Source organism: Oryctolagus cuniculus, chromosome 11, assembly GCF_051225735.1.
Source record: "Oryctolagus cuniculus isolate XC-2025 breed Fujian yellow rabbit chromosome 11, ASM5122573v1, whole genome shotgun sequence".
Lineage (NCBI taxonomy): Eukaryota > Metazoa > Chordata > Mammalia > Lagomorpha > Leporidae > Oryctolagus > Oryctolagus cuniculus.
In genome coordinates this window covers 55456492-55473112 of record NC_142877.1, presented here as the reverse complement: position 1 = coordinate 55473112, position 16621 = coordinate 55456492, and the positions used below count along the sequence as shown (strand labels likewise).

At 59.9% G+C, this 16621-nt stretch overlaps 2 protein-coding genes across 13 annotated transcripts in view; one reads left to right on the top strand and one right to left on the bottom strand.

Annotated features, from left to right (window-relative positions):
* Window positions 1–1272: 1272 nt before the first annotated feature.
* LOC100350481 (keratin, type II cuticular 87) lies at window positions 1273–7893 on the top strand. Of its 2 annotated transcripts, XM_002711195.6 has the most exons (9): window positions 1273–1695; window positions 4037–4245; window positions 4807–4867; window positions 5399–5494; window positions 5939–6103; window positions 6313–6438; window positions 6692–6912; window positions 7063–7094; window positions 7328–7893. In XM_002711195.6, exons 1-9 carry the CDS (start codon window positions 1309–1311, stop codon window positions 7501–7503), a joined length of 1473 nt encoding a protein of 490 aa, XP_002711241.2. In that variant the 5' UTR covers window positions 1273–1308; the 3' UTR covers window positions 7504–7893. The 2 variants fall into 2 exon arrangements, with proteins under 2 accessions (XP_002711241.2, XP_089164517.1); XM_089308391.1 differs by lacking the exon at window positions 7328–7893 and having other exon boundaries at window positions 7063–7102.
* A 944-nt stretch (window positions 7894–8837) lies between these two features.
* The window catches only part of KRT7 (keratin 7), a 38034-nt gene continuing 30250 nt past the window's right edge, over window positions 8838–16621 (bottom strand). For all 11 annotated transcript variants that reach the window (XM_089308395.1, XM_089308396.1, XM_089308392.1 and 8 more), the window contains 6 exons: window positions 15503–15598; window positions 15006–15170; window positions 14143–14268; window positions 12985–13205; window positions 9348–9382; window positions 8838–9129 (listed from right to left, as the gene is read on the bottom strand). In XM_089308395.1, the coding sequence (XP_089164521.1) occupies window positions 8999–9129; window positions 9348–9382; window positions 12985–13205; window positions 14143–14268; window positions 15006–15170; window positions 15503–15598 (774 nt within the window). In that variant the 3' untranslated portion in view covers window positions 8838–8998. The remainder of the gene's footprint in view (window positions 9130–9347; window positions 9383–12984; window positions 13206–14142; window positions 14269–15005; window positions 15171–15502; window positions 15599–16621) is intronic.

Genomic DNA, 16621 nt, shown 5'->3' with positions numbered 1-16621 from the left:
GCCTGGGGGGAGTCTGGGTTCTGGCCTCCAGGACCCCAAGAGAAGCCGGTGTCCAGGAGGGTTGGGATGGGGTGGGGGAGTCTGTTTTCTGATCTGACTCCACCCCTTCGCTAGAACTTTCCACAGATGTCCTTCCCTGTGCCAGGGGACCCTGGGAGCTCCCCTTTCTGATGAGGCAAATGGGTCACAGTAACACCCAGCACAACGCCGGGCACACCCTCAGCTCCCCATTAACACAATGCCCTGCCCTTCCCCCACGCAGAGGGGGAGGGGTACATGCAGCCCTCTCCTCAGAGAGGGGAGACCCTCACTAGGAGAAAAGAGAGGAACTCAGTTCTCAGAAAAATAAAATGGGGGCCAGTGCTATGGCATAGTGGGTAAAGCCACCACCTGCAGTGCCGGCATCCCATATGGGCGCCAGTTTGAGTCCCGGCTGCTCCACTTCCGATCCAGCTCTCTGCTATGGCCTGGGAAAGCAGTAGAAGGTGGCCCAAGTCCTTGGGCCCCTGCACCCACGTGGGAGACCTAGAAGAAGCTCCTGGCTCCTGGCTTCAGATCCCGCTGTTGCGGCCAATCGGGGAGTGAACCAGCAGATGGAAGACCTCTCTCTCTCTCTCTCTCTGCCTCTCCGCCTCTCTCTCTCTCTGTATAACTCTGACTTTCAAATAAATAAAGAAATCTTTTAAAAAGAGAAAGTTTTTTATCCAAAGGGACACCCAAGTTAATAACAGTGGGATAAACAGAGCAAATAAATAAACATGTGCGGCCGTCCTGTTAAATGGCAGGCAGAGTCCTCCTGCTGTCCCAGCCACTACCTCATCATGCCCTCCCAACCGCTCTCCTATGGGTAACTATCATTAGCCCATTTTGCATGCGAGCAAACTGAGGCCCACGTCACGACAGGAACCTTGGGACTGACCCCAGAGGCCGTGGAGAAAGCACGGCTGAGCAAAGCCTGCATGGTGGGGATGGAGCGGGGCTGGGCCCCAGGTTGGGGTCCGTCGTGCCCTGCTGCGGGCTGAGCCAGCCCTGCGAGGGGCGGCGGGGCTCCGGCGGGAGCTGGAGCTGACCAGGCGCTTCCCGGCCCCATAAAGTGCAGCAGGGAGGCGCGAACGCCGTTTTATGGAGCCTGCCCGGCGGCCGGGCCGCTTTGATTCCCGGCTCCGCGAGGCGCGAGGGCCGAGCCCTCCAAGCTCATAAACGCCACGGCCGCCAGCTCCCTCCCCGGGACCCGCGGGTGGCCATATAAGGCGCCGCGCGGCCGTCCGGGGTCCAGCTTGCCGCTGCTCACGCCGCCGCCACCGAGCCATGTCCTTCTTCTCGTCCCGCCTCGGCGCCCCCTGCGGGGTCCGCGCCTTCAGCTGCGCCTCGGCCTGCGGGCCCCGGCCCGGCCGCTGCTGCATCACCGCCGCCCCCTACCGCGGCGTCGCCTGCTACCGCGGCCTCAGCGGGGGCTTCGGCAGCCGCAGCCTCTGTGGCGGAGGCTTCCGCGCTGGCTCCTGCGGACGCAGCTTTGGCTACCGCTCGGGCGGCGTGTGCGGGCCCAGCGCCCCCTGCATCACCACCGTGTCGGTCAACGAGAGCCTCCTGACGCCCCTCAACCTGGAGATCGACCCCAACGCGCAGTGCGTGAAGCACGAGGAGAAGGAGCAGATCAAGTGTCTCAACAGCAAGTTCGCCGCCTTCATCGACAAGGTCGGTGTCCTGGATAGCACCCTGCCTGAGCCCCCAGGTCCTGAGACGCGTGAAGGGAATTCCCAGGCTAGCCCAGAAATAGGACTTGGGAAGCGCTGATACTTCATCTGATACAGTTTAGGTGACATGGACCTGCAGCATTAAATAACATCCAAGCCATTTGGTGAGAAAATTCATCCCCCTTTGTGTAGGCTGCCATGCTTCCCATTAGGTGGGAAAAAAAATCTCACTGGGTGCCAAGCTCGCTCTCTCTCTCTCTCTCTCTCTCTCTCTCTCGCCTTCTTTTTTTTAAAGATTTATTTATTATTTATTTGAAAGGCAGAGTTACAGAGAGTGAGAAAGAGAAAGATCTTTCATCCACTGGTTCACCCCTAAATGGCTGCAGGAGCTGCCCCAATCCAAAGCCAGGAGCCAGGAGCTTCTTCTGCATCTCCCATGCAGGTGCAAGGACTTGGGCCATCCTCCACTGCTTTCCCAGGCCATAGCAGAGAGCTGGATCGAAAGTGGAGCCACCAGGTCTTGAACCCATGCCCATATGGGATGCCGGCACTGCAGGCAGCAGCTTTACCTGCTATGCCACAGCGCCAGCTCTGCCAATCTCTTTAACATGCTTGCTTCCCTCCCACTTTTTAAAAATTATTTATTTATTGGAGAGGCAGAGACAGAGAAAGAGCTCTGGTCCACTCTTTAAATATCTGCAACAGCCAGGATTGCGTCAGGACTGGGCCAGTCCTAAGCCAGGGGCCAGGAACTCAGTCTGGGTCTCCCACATGGGTGGCAGGAACTCAATTACTTAAGCCATCACCACTGCCTCTCAGGATCCGCCTTAGCAGAAGGCTGGAGCCAGGAACCGGAGCCGGGTATTGAACCAGGCTCCGCAATGTGGGTGCAGGCGTCATAGCCAGCACCTCCACCACTCGGCTCAAAGTTGCCCTTCTCCCACTTCTAATAGATATCCAGCCTCAGGTCAGGTTCAATGCTGCCAAAGACATTTTCCGCTCCAATGTAATGTTCTGCGGTTTCCTTTATGTTCGCCCCAGTAATGCTGGTTTCACAGTTCCTGCAGCAATACAAAGTTACTCCTTTGAAAGCACGGCTTGTAACAATGACTCGGATCTATTGGGAGAGAAGTCTTGAGTACAGTGTTGAGGTTGGCTGGCCTGGAAAGGGATGATACGGAGAATTGCTGCCAGCATCCATTCCTCAGAGTGTAGGCAGAAGAGAAAAGCAGGCAGGGAAGTGGCCAAGCACCTGTCCAGGTGCCATGGAGAGTGGACACCCCAGAGCCCAACTCCAGGCCCAGGCTCTCACCAGCCCTCCAGAGCCCGGGTAACAGGTGCAAGGCTTGCGGCCCCAGCTGCCTCACTCCCCTCCAGGGGTGGAACCCAGAAGGACCTTGGCCCAGGAGCAGGTGCCACACCCAGCTCAGCCACGGACCCACTGGGACACTGGGCAGTGGCCCTATTGAACCAGGATCTGTTCACAAGTGTGTGACACAGTGTGTGAGCCGACCGTCACTTTGAAAGGGAAGACGGGGGCCAAGGCGACCTTGAGACCCTGTCAACCACTACACCCACAATGACACCAGATGAGACCCAGAGAACACCCCCACACTTTAGTAAGCTCTATCCTGGGTGCCCCCAAGGATGCGAAAGATCCCAGGGCTAACTGGGAGCTCTCCCCACTCCAGCTAGAAAGTGGGAAAAGTGGGAGACAGAGCCCAAGAGGCCGGGTTGGGATGGGAGGACATCTAACTGCTGGCACAGTCCCATTGTTTGAGTGACCCCCTCCCCCCCACAGGGAGGCCGGCACACCTGGCCTCCTGTTGTCCTCAGCTTCCCTGTGTTCTGAAGCTCCCGCAGGGACCAAGGGCATTGTGTCCAGCATAAACTCTTGGACACCCGGACCACCCCAGCATCCCCAGGGCCCTTCAGGCCCCCAGGCATCCTGCCTGGTGGGAGCCTAACTCCTCTGCCTTCCCGGCCGGGAAGCCCTTCACCGAGCCGGAAGACGGCCACTGCCAATGTCCAGAAACCTGGGTGTTTCCCTCTTCCTCTGTCCCTGACCAGCCCTGTCCTGCATGTCTTTCCTCCAGGAAGCCTTCTCTGATTGTCACCACCCTCCACCCCTGTACCCCAAAGCCCACCAGTAACCCAGCATAGCCCAGATGCCTCTCGATTTCTCACTCATCCAGCGCAGGTCCACTGGACAAACAGACCCTCAATCAGCCCCAGCCATTTGAACATCTCACTGCTAATGGTCTTAACTCTGCTAAGCCTGGCTGTAAGAAGGGCCAGGGCGTGGGGTCCTCCCACCGACTTTTCTCCCCGCCCCCTCGCAGGTGCGCTTCCTGGAGCAGCAGAACAAGCTGCTGGAGACCAAGCTGCAGTTCTTCCAGAACCGCAAGTGCTGCGAGAGCAACCTGGAGCCGCTGTTTGAGGGCTACATCGAGACGCTGCGGCGGGAGGCCGAGTGCGTGGAGGCCGACAGCGGGCGGCTGTCGTCGGAGCTCAACCACGTGCAGGAGGTGCTGGAGGGCTACAAGAAGAAGTGAGTGCGGCTGGGAGGAGGGTTTGGAGAGACAAAATGAGCCTAACAGCAGGGCAGATTTGGGTTAGACCACAAGAGGAACTTCCCAACGGGAAGAAGACAATGATGAGAAGTGAGGGGGTTGGAGGAGAACCCCCCAGCCTGTGAGGGCTGGGGATTCCTAGCGTCTCATCATTATGTGGTTATTTCATTTGTTCATCCACAGATGCTCATGGTACTGCGTTGGGCCGAGTGGGGAGGGGTGAGAAAAGGGAGGAGGAGGAGAAAGGGGCTGCGTCCCAGAGCTGGGGTGCAGCTCCTGCCCCCCAGGGAGCCCCAGCCCTGGGCAGAGAGGGGCCTTTGGAAATGTGCCAGGCACCCTCCCTGCCCAGGAGCAAGGGTCCCCTGTGATGGGAAGTGCTGTGGGTGACGCGGGTCTGCCCCAGCGCCCAGAGGCAAGGGGTAGACCCTGTGCCCCCGACAACCTCCTGCAAAACATCCAGTCGCTGGGATGTGTCTTTGCGAGTCTCTTCCTCCTGTTGCTTCTCAACTCTGAGCCTTGTGTCCCCCATCCGTCTCCAGGTATGAAGAGGAGGTGGCGCTAAGGGCCACGGCTGAGAATGAATTTGTGACCCTGAAGAAGGTGAGTGATGCCAGAGCCCTCTCCCCTCCTGCTAGGAGACAGGGCACAGGCTCCCGGGGACCTCTGGAGATGACAGCACAGCCCCCAGCCTGTCCCCTGCCCCTTCCCCCACCGCCTGCCCTGTCTGGCTCAGGGTGGGCAGTCACAAGGCAGGGAAGCCCAGGGGTGAAGAGCCAACCTGGGCACGGCTGCTGACCCCACCTCGAGATTTCTTTCCATGAAGTTCCAGGGCAGAGAAGGGCGGGCATCGTGAGAACCGACCTGGTTCACACTAGATCTTAAGTTCTGATGATGGTGCAAGACGCGGATTCTAGACCAATGCTCTGCAGAAGGTTCTGGAAACCATCCCTCTCCGGAACCTGCTCCTCCCCCTGCCGTGTGAAAGCCACAAGGCCAAGCGCTGGGAGGAGCTCCCCTGGAGGGTCTCCGGGGAGTTGGCTCAGCCCGATGGGGTGCCCCGCTCCAGGAGGGCAAACACAAAAGCCCCACATGGTGGCCCCAGGAAACTTCCCAGTGTCACTGCCCCCACAGGACGTGGACTGCGCCTACCTCCGCCGCGCAGACCTGGAGGCCAACGTGGAGGCACTGACCCAGGAGATCGACTTCCTGCGGCACCTGTACGAGGAGGTGAGGGGCCGGCAAGAGGACCTGAGGTGGATGTCCCTGACCCCTGACCCCCACTGCAGGGTGGGAGGAGGCGTGAAGTTGAGAGCCCAAGGCAGGTTTCTGTTGGAAGCCAGGCTGCCCGGCTGGACATCCCATGTCCCACGCCACAGAGCAGCCGGTCCCTCTGCTCAGGGTGCTAACCCTGATCACAGGTCCCATGTCCAAAGCCTACAGCTGGGAGCGAAATCAGGCTATGGACCTCAGGCAAGGGGCTGGCCTGCTCCCCCGCCTCGCAGCCTCAGGACCCTAGGCCTGTGGCGCATGGAGGGGGCCTGAGGAATTCTGCGACTTGGCAGGAGGGCTTCAGCCAGTGGGGTTGTCTGAGGAGGCAGGGGGAAGGCGAGGGGGGCTTCGATGGATGGGGTTGTGTTCCAAGGGGTCCAGACCACCAACCTCCTTCCGCAGGAGATCCGTGTGCTACACGCCCACATCTCCGACACCTCAGTCGTGGTCAAGATGGACAACAGCCGGGACCTGAACATGGACTGCGTCATTGCCGAGATCAAGGCTCAGTACGACGACATCGCCACCCGCAGCCGGGCTGAGGCCGAGTCCTGGTACCGCAGCAAGGTGAGTGACCCCGGGCACCAAGTGGGAGGGACACGGGGCGTCCCTGGAGAAGGCTGGGGTCGGCCCCCTGAGGCTGGTGAGAACAGGCCGCCCCATGTGGGTGCACAGGCTGAGCACTGTTCAACTCGCACCATCCCGGTGGTGCTGACCTGAGGGCAGGGCTCGTGGGTGCTGAGCCTCAGGGGCACCTGTGCTCCCCCACCCCCAAGTGCGAGGAGATGAAGGCCACGGTGATCCGGCACGGGGAGACCCTGCGCCGCACCAAGGAGGAGATTAACGAGCTGAACCGCATGATCCAGAGGCTGACGGCCGAGGTGGAGAACGCCAAGTGCCAGGTACGGCCAGCTGTGCCGGGGCCGGAGCGACGGGGCCCGAGCCCTATGGGAACCCCAGCACTCGCCCTCCAGCCCATTGGCCAGGCTGGAGTCCCTGGTGGTGGTCGCTCAGGGAGACCGGGTGAGGATGGCCAGGGGCCTTGTCGGGGGATGCTCCCAGCAGGAGAGAGCCTGGGAGAGCCTGGAGCAGCTCAGGCCAGGGGCAAAGAGGCCCAGGGAGCAGAACCCAGCCTGTTCTCTTGCGGGTCCCCAGAACACCAAGCTGGAGGCGGCCGTGACGCAGTCTGAGCAGCAGGGCGAGGCGGCCCTGAGCGACGCCCGCTGCAAGCTGGCGGGGCTAGAGGAGGCCCTGCAGAAGGCCAAGCAGGACATGGCGTGCCTGCTCAAGGAGTACCAGGAGGTGATGAACTCCAAGCTGGGCCTGGACATCGAGATCGCCACCTACCGCCGCCTGCTGGAGGGCGAGGAGCAGAGGTGAGCTCCACACACCTGTTGGAAGTGTCTCTAAGTCTCCCCCTTAGGTAGTGCTGCAGGAACAATTTGCATATTATGTAATCTAGTTTGCATAAATATTTCACCATCTGTGTCCCCTGCAAGTAATTATTTTCTCTTTGCTCTCCCAAGGTTGTGTGAGGGTGTGGGAGCTGTCAACGTTTGTAAGTAACCTCTCCCAATCCTGGGCTTGGGATCCGGGGTGGTTATGGTAGCCTAGGTCGCTGAACTGGCACCCTAAGAAAGGCCTGAGCTAATGCATTCAGGACACTTCGGGTTAGACTGTAGGTAGGAGTGCCCAAGTGCGCATGTGCCAGAGGGGAGGGGGCTCTGAGCGAGGGAAGGGGACTCAGGCCTGCAGGTGGGGCCCCAGTGATTGCCTATCCTCCTCCCGCAGGTGTCAGCAGCTCCCGGGGCGGGGTCGTGTGTGGGGACCTGTGTGTGTCGGGCTCCCGCCCGGTGACCGGCAGCGTGTGCAGCGCCCCCTGCACCGGCAACGTGGCCGTGAGCACTGGCCTGTGCGCGCCCTGCGGCCAGAGCTGCGGCAGCAGCCGTTCCGTGCGCTTCGCGTAGTGCCCCCGCCGCGAACCGCAGCCCCTGCTCCTGCGGCGGCGGCGTCTCCGAGTTGAAGGGCTCCCGGCGCCCCAGCGGCCCGGCCTGCCGCGTGCTCTTGCACCCGCTCCCCGCTGCAGAGCCGCGTTTCCTCCAAGGCGGCCGGCCGAACGCTCAAACGCCACATCTCAGTGGCCGGCTTCCTCCAGGCCCTGGGCAAACACCCAGTCCTCTCCCGCGCTGCCCTGGGAGCTTGGAGACCCGTGGATTCCAATGGACAGATTGGCCCCAGAGCCCTGGGATGTGGCGTCCCCGAGGGGCCATCCTTCCACCCCACCCCCACCCCGCTTGAACTCCAACTTTCCAATAAAGCTAATAATGTGCTCTGATTGTCTGAGTTTGTCCTGCTCACTTTGCCTTCCCACCCAGCCCCAGCCTGGTTAGAGACCCACATAGAGCTGTTCTCAGCTGGGGACCTTCCCCCGCCACACACACACACACACACACACACTACATCCTAAAGGGTACAAGGGACAAACCTCAACCCCCAACTTGGACACACGGGACCAGGAGGGCGCCAGCCAGGGGGGAAAGGGCTGGGCCTTCCCAACACCACCCTGACTCATCACTGCTGGCTGCTGGCAGCCAGTTGTCCCCTTTCTCCACTCCCACCTCTGCCCCTGTGGACAGAGGCCCCAATCTCTCCCTCGGAAGCCAGCACCTCCAGGTAGCCGCCCCACACCCCCACCTGCCACGGTCACCTCTCGCCCAGCACCAGTGATGGCACGTGCTGCCTCTGTTGGGGACAGATGTCCCCATGCACAGGCCCGGAGTGCCTGACACTCGCCCTCCTCAGCAGAGACCCTGACATAGGAAGGTCGCCCTGGAGCATGGGCTTAACACACAGGGGTCCCAACACCCCTCCACCCAAGGATCCAGATCCACAGCCTGGTCCTCTGCCTTGCCAGTGACCAAAACATGACACATGAGACACACACACGCACACACACAGACACAGATGTTCCTCCCCACCCAGAGAATCCCAGAAACATGCTATCCAGGGTCCTGAGACCCCAGCCAGGCAGCAGGAAGGGCCCCAGGACAGCAGATATGCAAGCTGGTTAAGCCACAGCAGCCCGGCCTGGGGTGCCTGAACATTCTGGAATGCAGGTGGCTACACAGGACTAGGGGCAGGGGTTGCAAACACTAGCATGGGCTCCCAGGCTGCCCTGGGAGCAGGTGGCCCAGTGCCCATGACTGCTTTGTCACCTGTGTGTTCCCTACCTCATGCACAGACCCTGACCTTGACCCTGTCCCCACACCCCGCCCTAACAAAGCACAGACATGGACGTGGGTTCTCCAGGCCTCAGGAAGCAGCTGTTTTATTGGAAGTTTCCCTGACATCCACATTCACGTTCGGATGGTCCTGGGACCCACGGAGGCGGGGGTGGGAGGCGGGCAGAGGAGTCCCCGTGCCTGTGTGCCGAGGGGACGTGGGTCTCCTCACACCTGAGGCTCAGCTGCGGATGCTCCTGAGGGCCTTGAGGGTCCCGGGCCCCCCAGCACTGGAGAAGCTCAGGGCATTGCTGCCCATGGTCCCCCTGAAGGTGAGCCCGCTGCCGCCGCCACCTGTAGAGTTCACCACAGCTAGGGGAGAAGACAGCAGGGCTCTATCAGCTGGAGGCCCCATCAGGCACCCTGCCCCCCCACAGCCACCTGCCCCCACCATGAGGAGCCTCTGACGTGCTGGGGCATGGCTCCCAGGGGCTCCCTGCCCCACCTGCCCATGGGTCAGCTGCCATTCGAAACACCCAGCCCAGTGTGGACAGCACAGGCAGGGACCACAGCTCCCCTCTGGGACTTACAAATGTTCACAGCTCCGGCTCCATCTTCCGCCAACCTGGGGACAGAGGGCAGCACCATGAAAGCAAGGGGCAGGAAGCAGAGCTCAGCACCCCAAGCAGGGTCCTCCTTGCCCCCACCCCTCCAGCCAGCCCTCAGCCTCGCGGTGCAATGAGCAAAGGGAGGGAGGGCTCTCTCCGGCCCTTCCACCTCCTGGCCCCAGGACCTTGGGCCCTGCCTTGGGACCTCCATTTGCCACCTGTAAGCTGAACCTGACTGCAGGCCCAAGGTCACGCGCTTGTTTTTGAAGGTTAAATGATGCACTCAGGACTTGGCAGCTCCTATGTATTCATGAGGTCTTCCAAAAATTCATGGAAAATGTGTACTACAAAAAACTAGGGATGGACATTCAACATTCTCTGTGCCCAAGCAAGCTAATCTTTGATGACATTTTCCATGACCTTTCCTCAGGACCCCTCATGTGCCCGTGGTGGGCAGTGGGCTGCCTCCCTTCCCAAGCCGCTACTGGCTGATTCCCATATCTCCAGCCCCAGGTGCTGGAGTTATTTCTCGCTGTGTTCTGGAATAATGAGTTAACAGGGGCTGGGTGGGGTGGCTTTGAGCAGACTGAAGTTGAAACAGGTTCTGTCTTAGAGGCTGGCACTGCAGTGCAGTAGGTTAAGCCACGGCCTGAGGTGCCAGCATCTCACATGAGCCCCGGTTCGAGTCCTGGCTGCTCCACTTCCCATTCAGCTCCCTGCTAATGCACCTGGGAAAGCAGTGGAGGATGGCCCAAGTGCTTGTGTCCCTGCACTCATGTGGGAGACCTGCATGGAGTTCCTAGCTCCTGGTTCTCACCCTAGAGGATCTCTCTCTCTCTCTCTCTCCCACTCTCTCTGTTTTTTTGTTTGTTTGTTTGTTTGTTTGTTTTTGACAGGCAGAGTGGACAGTAAGAGAGAGAGACAGAGAGAAAGGTCTTCCTTTGCCGTTGGTTCACCCTCCAATGGCCGCCACGGCCAGCGCACTGCGGCCAGCGTACCACACTGATCCGATGGCAGGAGCCAGGTGCTTCTCCTGGTCTCCCATGGGGTGCAGGGCCCAAGCACCTGGGCCATCCTCCACTGCACTCCCTGGCCACAGCAGAGAGCTGGCCTGGAAGAGGGGCAACCGGGACAGAATCCGGCGCCCCAACCGGGACTAGAACCCGGTGTGCCGGCGCCGCAAGGCGGAGGATTAGCCTAGTGAGCCACAGCACCGGCCTCTCTCCCTCTCTCCTTTTCAAACAAATAATCTTGAAAAAATCTAGTACAGCTTCTAAAGAACCCAGAAGGAAAAGGCATGAACATCCCAGGCTCTAATGATTTCTGTGCTTTTTCTGCTTTCCCACTCTACATACGCACTTATTTTTTTATGCCTGCTTTTATATTTGCCACCTTGCATTCTTGCTTGAGCCTGTGGATCACAATCCTGGGCCTGCCCCCTGGGAAGGGCTGAGGTTGACAGGGGAAAGCAGGGCATATTCCTCCATGTCCCCCGGGAGTGGACATGGAAACAGCGGTGTCCCCTCAGAGAACCAGGACCTCATGAGGCCTGATGGTGGCACCCTGGCCTGGGATCATGTCACCTCCACCTGCTGTGTGGCCTTGGGCATGTCACTTGCCTTCTCTGAGCTCCAGCTCCCTCTTTAGCCTATGGCAGGAAGCTGACTCAGGTCCCACTTTGAGGGGCCCCCAGGTGTGACCTCCATGAGGTCACTGAGAGAGTAAGGGCCCCTATAAACATGGGGGAGGAGGTGCCGAGAGAGGCATCATGGCTAGAGCTGCCCTGGGCCCCAGATTAGCTTCTCTCCTCCCAAAGAATTTGTTTTTATGACTTATTTATATGTTTGAAAATCAGAGTTACATGGAGACAGGCGAGAGAGAGAGAGACAGAGATCTTCCATCTGCTGGTTTACTCCCCAGATAGTCACAATGGAACCAAGAGCTTCATCCGGGTCTCCCACACAAGAGCAGGGGCCCAAGGACTTGGGCCATCTTCTACTGCTTTCCCAGGCCATGGCAGGGAGCTGGATCGGAAGTGGAGCAGCCAGGACTCAAACTGGTGTCCATATGGGATGCCGGCACTGCAGGCCATGGCTTTAACCTGCTGCACCACAGCACCAGCCCCAGGATCTTTTTTCTTTAATTTGAGAGACAGAAGCCACTCCCATCTGCTGGTTCATCCCCCAAATGCCTGCAGTAGCTGTGACTGGGTCAGTTCAAAGCAGGCTACTCGATCCAGGTCTCCCAGGTGAATGAGACCCAACTACTGGAGCCATCATGCTCCATCCCAGGGTCTACATGAGCAGGAAGCCAGAGCAAGGCTCAGACCCAGACACTCTGATGTAGTACACGGTTTCCTAACAACTAGGCCAAATGCCCACCCCTGACTAGAAGCTTGGATGTCTTATTCTGCTTCGCCCAAAAAGCAGGTGCCCACACAGCCAGGGGCAAATACACTTCTCGTGCCTCTGCTTCCAGCTGCCATGTCCGTCTCTCCCTCCTGCCAGCACCCGGCACTCTGCCCTCGAACGCCCTTGGTCCCCACCCCCTTCCTCCCTGCTCCATTCCTGTCCCCAGTGCTCCCTGCAAAAGAGAAGTTTTACAAACTCAGCCTCGTGCAAATGCAAGGCGCTCGTCTTTGCACGCTCACGTGTTCTCTCTCTGCCTCACTCATGATTGGGTTCAACGGGAGTGGGGGCGTGGCGGAGGTCTCCCAGGCAGGCGTGATGAGTCCTACTTCCCAGCCTTTGCTCTCACTGCCACTTCTCACCTCCTCTAAACCCTCGTCCTCCCCCAAGGCTGAAAGCATCAACCACCCAGGGCCGGCTTTGTGGTGCAGCAGGATAAGCTGCCCCCTTCGATGCCAGCACCACGGATCATTGTTTCAATCCCAGCTGCTCCACTTCTGATCCAGCTCTCTGCTACAGCCTGGGACAGCAGTGGAGGATGGCCCAAGTCCTTGTGCCCCTGCACCCGCGTGGGAGACCTGGAAGAAGCTCCTGGCTCCTGGCTTCGGATCAGCCCAGCTCCAGCTGTTGCAGCCACTTGGGGAGTGAACTAGCAGATGGAAAACCTCTCTCTCTCTCTCTCTCTCTCTACCTCTCAAATAAATAAATAAATAAATCTTTAAAAAATAAAAAAAAAAAAAGACTAACCTATCCCAGCCCCCCCACACACACACCCCGGAACAGAGGCAAGAATCCTCCTCCCCAACATTCGGACAACATCGCGCGATTTACCCGAAGGGGTGACACAGGAAGCCGCCGGCGATGTGGCCAACGCCGGGCCCAGGCAGCAGCACTCCTGGCCTGCACATGAGCCCTGGCTTTCTCCAGTAGACCAGAGAACCCACGGTACCTGACCCGCTGGCCTGGATGTGCTCTGAGGCCCGAATAAGGTGACCCTACCAACAGCCACGCACACGCACACGGAAGTGCTATCACTTCCCTTTCCCACTGACATCCGGCAGACCTTCTCATAGAGGGCAGGGCGGCAGGCACCGCCCACCCCGGCGCGCGCCAGAGAGGCGCACACAGGAAATGCTCGTGGACGGATGACTGGCAAGCCCCAGACACTCCTCGGCACCCGGGACACCCCTTCCCAGCGCCCAGCCCTGCACCTGCTCTCCTCGCCCTCCAGCAGCTTGCGGTAGGTGGCGATCTCAATGTCCAGCGCCAGCTTCACGTTCATGAGCTCCTGGTACTCGCGCAGCTGCCGCGCCATGTCCTGCTTGGCCCGCTGCAGGGCCTCCTCCAGCTCGGCCTGCTTGGCACGAGCGTCCTGGAGGGCCAGCTCCCCGCGCTGCTCGGCGTCGGCAATGGCGGCCTCTAACCTGGCACGCTGTGGGAGGAGGTGGGGCTGTGAGCAGGGCGTAGTGGGGGGCGAGGAAACAGGGCTCCCCCTGCATCTGCCTCCCTGTCTACCCGGCAAGCACCTGGGCAATTTGCTGCAGGCAGCTTCATTTGGCATTGCGGACTCCCCCAAGCACAGAGGAACCGCGGGGGCTCCACACGGGGTGGGGGAGAGGGCGGCTTGGATGGCCGATGCCTCGGCTCCAATCCTGACTCAGCCACTTTCTGGCCGTGTGACCTTGGATGAGTCAACCCCTTCTGAGCCAAAGCACAGTGTCTACCTTACCTGCATCCAGCAAGTGCTTAATAAATGCTGTTACAATTTACAAGTGCCCAGTCTCCCAGCTCCTGGCTGCAGGAGCTCCAAAGCCCATTAGACACTAGTTGAGTCCCCCAGTTGGGGACACATCCAGGGCAGGGAGCCTGGAGTGGACAAACCCTACGAGTCACTCCTGGATGCTGTGGAGCCAGGATCTGCAGCCCGTAGGCTTGGGCAGGGAAGGCCTGGCTGGGAGGACCTACGTCTGCCTTAGGCAGCGGCCTCTCCCTAGCTGGCCTTGGAGCTCTCGCACCCCCAAGAGCCTACCTCACCCCAGGCCTCAGCTGGTTGAAGCCCCCAGAGCTGCCACGCCCAGCCTCCCTCTCCCCAGCACAGGACTCCCCCTCCACCCTTCTCACCTTCAGTCTCCGCCCCAAATCCTCCTCCCTCGGCCAGCCTGGGGCCCCTGCACAGACACCAGGCCTGGCCTGGGCTCTTGTCTTCCCTCTGGCCCTACACATGCAGGGCAGCAGCCTTGGCCCCAGGTGGGCGGCCTGACACCCTCTGTTCCAGCATCCACTCCCGCTCGACGCCTGGCTCTGGGCAGCAGGGAGGCGCAAGGAGGAGGAGGAGGAGGAGGAGGAGGAGGAGGAGGGCTCATCCCCACCTGGTTCTTGACGCCGTCCAATTCAGCCTGCAGTCTCTGCACGGCGCGGCTCATCTCGGAGATCTCATTCCGGGTACTGCGGAGGTCGTCCCCATGTTTCCCAGCCTGGGCCTGGAGGGTCTCAACCTGCAGGGGCCAGACACAGCTGCTTGGCAGGGGTGGGCAGGGTAGGTCCTCCCCGCATCCCAGCGTCTGTGTGCCAGCGCCCAGCCACCCTCACCCAACCTCCAGGCCGTGGGGCAGCAGTGTCCTCCCAGCCAGCACCGGGAAGGCAAAGGTAGCTTCCCAGGGCCCATAGTCCCTGACCCCAGGGCTCTTCCCACTGTGGCAAGTCTGAGACCCTCACCCTTCCAACACCCCCTTAGCAGCACCACCTATTTCAGAGACAAGAAGAGTCCCTAAAAAGCCCCATCCAGGGATCATAGCAAACCCATGGCAGAATGAGAGTCTGAACCCTGGGGCCCTTATCTCTCTGAAACCCTGCCCAGGGCTCCCTCCTCCCCCGGCTCACCCAGCACCCTTCCTGTGCCCTTAGCACCTGTACCCCTCAGCTGTCTACCTCCACAGGCCTCCCAGTCTGAAGTCCCAGGACTCAGGATGTAGTTCTCGCTGCTCTGTCTAGCTGGAGGCACTGGGCAAAGTATGAAATGCCTCTGTGCCTCGATTGTCCTCATCTTTAACATGGGAACAGTTAATGGGCCTCCCTAACAGAGCTGGGCTACGGATTCGGCCTCAGCCACTGGATCTGCCAGAACGGTGGGACCGCAGGCAGGCCCAAGGCTTGAGACAAGGCCAGGAGGACAGGAAGTTGCCAGCCATGCAGGCCCTGGCAGAGGAGGGAAAATGCCCCCAGCAGCACCCACCTTGGTCTGGTACACGCTCTCGGCCTCAGCCTTGCTCCTCTGTGCGATGTCCTCGTACTGGGCGCGCACCTCGGCGATGATGCTGTCCAGGTCCAGGGAGCGGTTGTTGTCCATGGACAGCACCACGGACATGTCGGAGATCTGGGACTGCAGCTCGCGGATCTCCTGCAGGAACCAAAGCAGAACGCGGGGACGTGGGCGCGACCCAGCCCTCTGTGCCCGCACCCACCCTGAGGATCCTCACGAACACAGGAAAAGACATGAGAGGAGAGGCTGTACAGACCGCCCCAGCTTCGCATCGGTCCCAGCTCTGGCTGATGTGGCCATCTGGGGAGTGAACCAGTGGATGGAAGACCCCCCCCTCTCTCTGTAAGTCTGCCTTTCAAATAAATTAATAAAAACCTTTAAAAAATATATAGCTATTCCTGGGGCTGGCATTGCGGCTCCCGGGTAGGACTCAGACGACACGGCACATCCCGCACCCCCGAGGGTCTCACCTGCTCATTGAGGGCCCTCAGGAAGTTGATCTCGTCATTCAGAGCCCCCACCTTGGCCTCCAGCTCCACCTTGTTCATGTAGGCGGCGTCCACGTCCTGGGGAGGGGGCAGGGGCGGGCACCCCCTCAGCACGTGCCCCGAAGCGGCAGGAGCAAGCCAGCCCTGCCCAGCCCATGCAGCCCAGGATCAAGGCGCCTTCTCTGCACGGGTAGCTCAGGGCAGCCAAAGCTGCAAACCTACACCTGGCCGGTTCCAGAAGGCTCTGAGGGTTTGGGCACACCCCTGACTCTGCCATCTACTAGCCATGTGGTTGGGAGCAAACCACTCAACTCTGCAAACCCCGGCTTCTCATCAGTCAACAGGGGACTACAACACCAGGAAGGCTCCCGCAGGCGGGAACACTCAGCCGACCTCAGGGGACCTGCTTAACCGCGGCCCGGGCCAGGGAAGAGCAGGCAGCTTCCTCTTCCAGCTGCACCTTCCGGGGGTTACACCCATCCCTGAGGGTCCACGTGCTGTGCAGGCTGCGTGGCTGCAGAGCGGCTGGAACGCCGAGCCACCTCGGTGTGGCCCTGACTCAGGACCCCACAGGGCGTGACGCTTGAAGCCCTCCCACAGCCCACCAGCATCCCGCCACCACCTGCTTGCAGAGGGCAGAGACGGCTCATCGCACACATTCAGCAGGGAGCCGAAGCTGGCCGCATGCAGCCCTGGCCTAGCGGGAAACGGTCAGCCAGCAACAGGGCACTATTATTCCCGGCTGACCGCTCCCTCTCCAACCTGCTTCCCTGCTCTAGGTCCTAAGTGGCGGTATAGTCACTCTCTGGACACACACACACACACACACACACATATATGGACACACACATACACACATGGACACACATACACACACGGACATACACACAGACATTGACACACACAGACATACAGACACACATACACATGCGGACACATATACACATGGATACACACATACATGGGCACACACATATACACACACATACACTCACATGGACACACACATATACACACACATACACTCACATGGACACACACATATACACACACGTACACCCACATGGACACACACATATACAAGATACACACATATACACA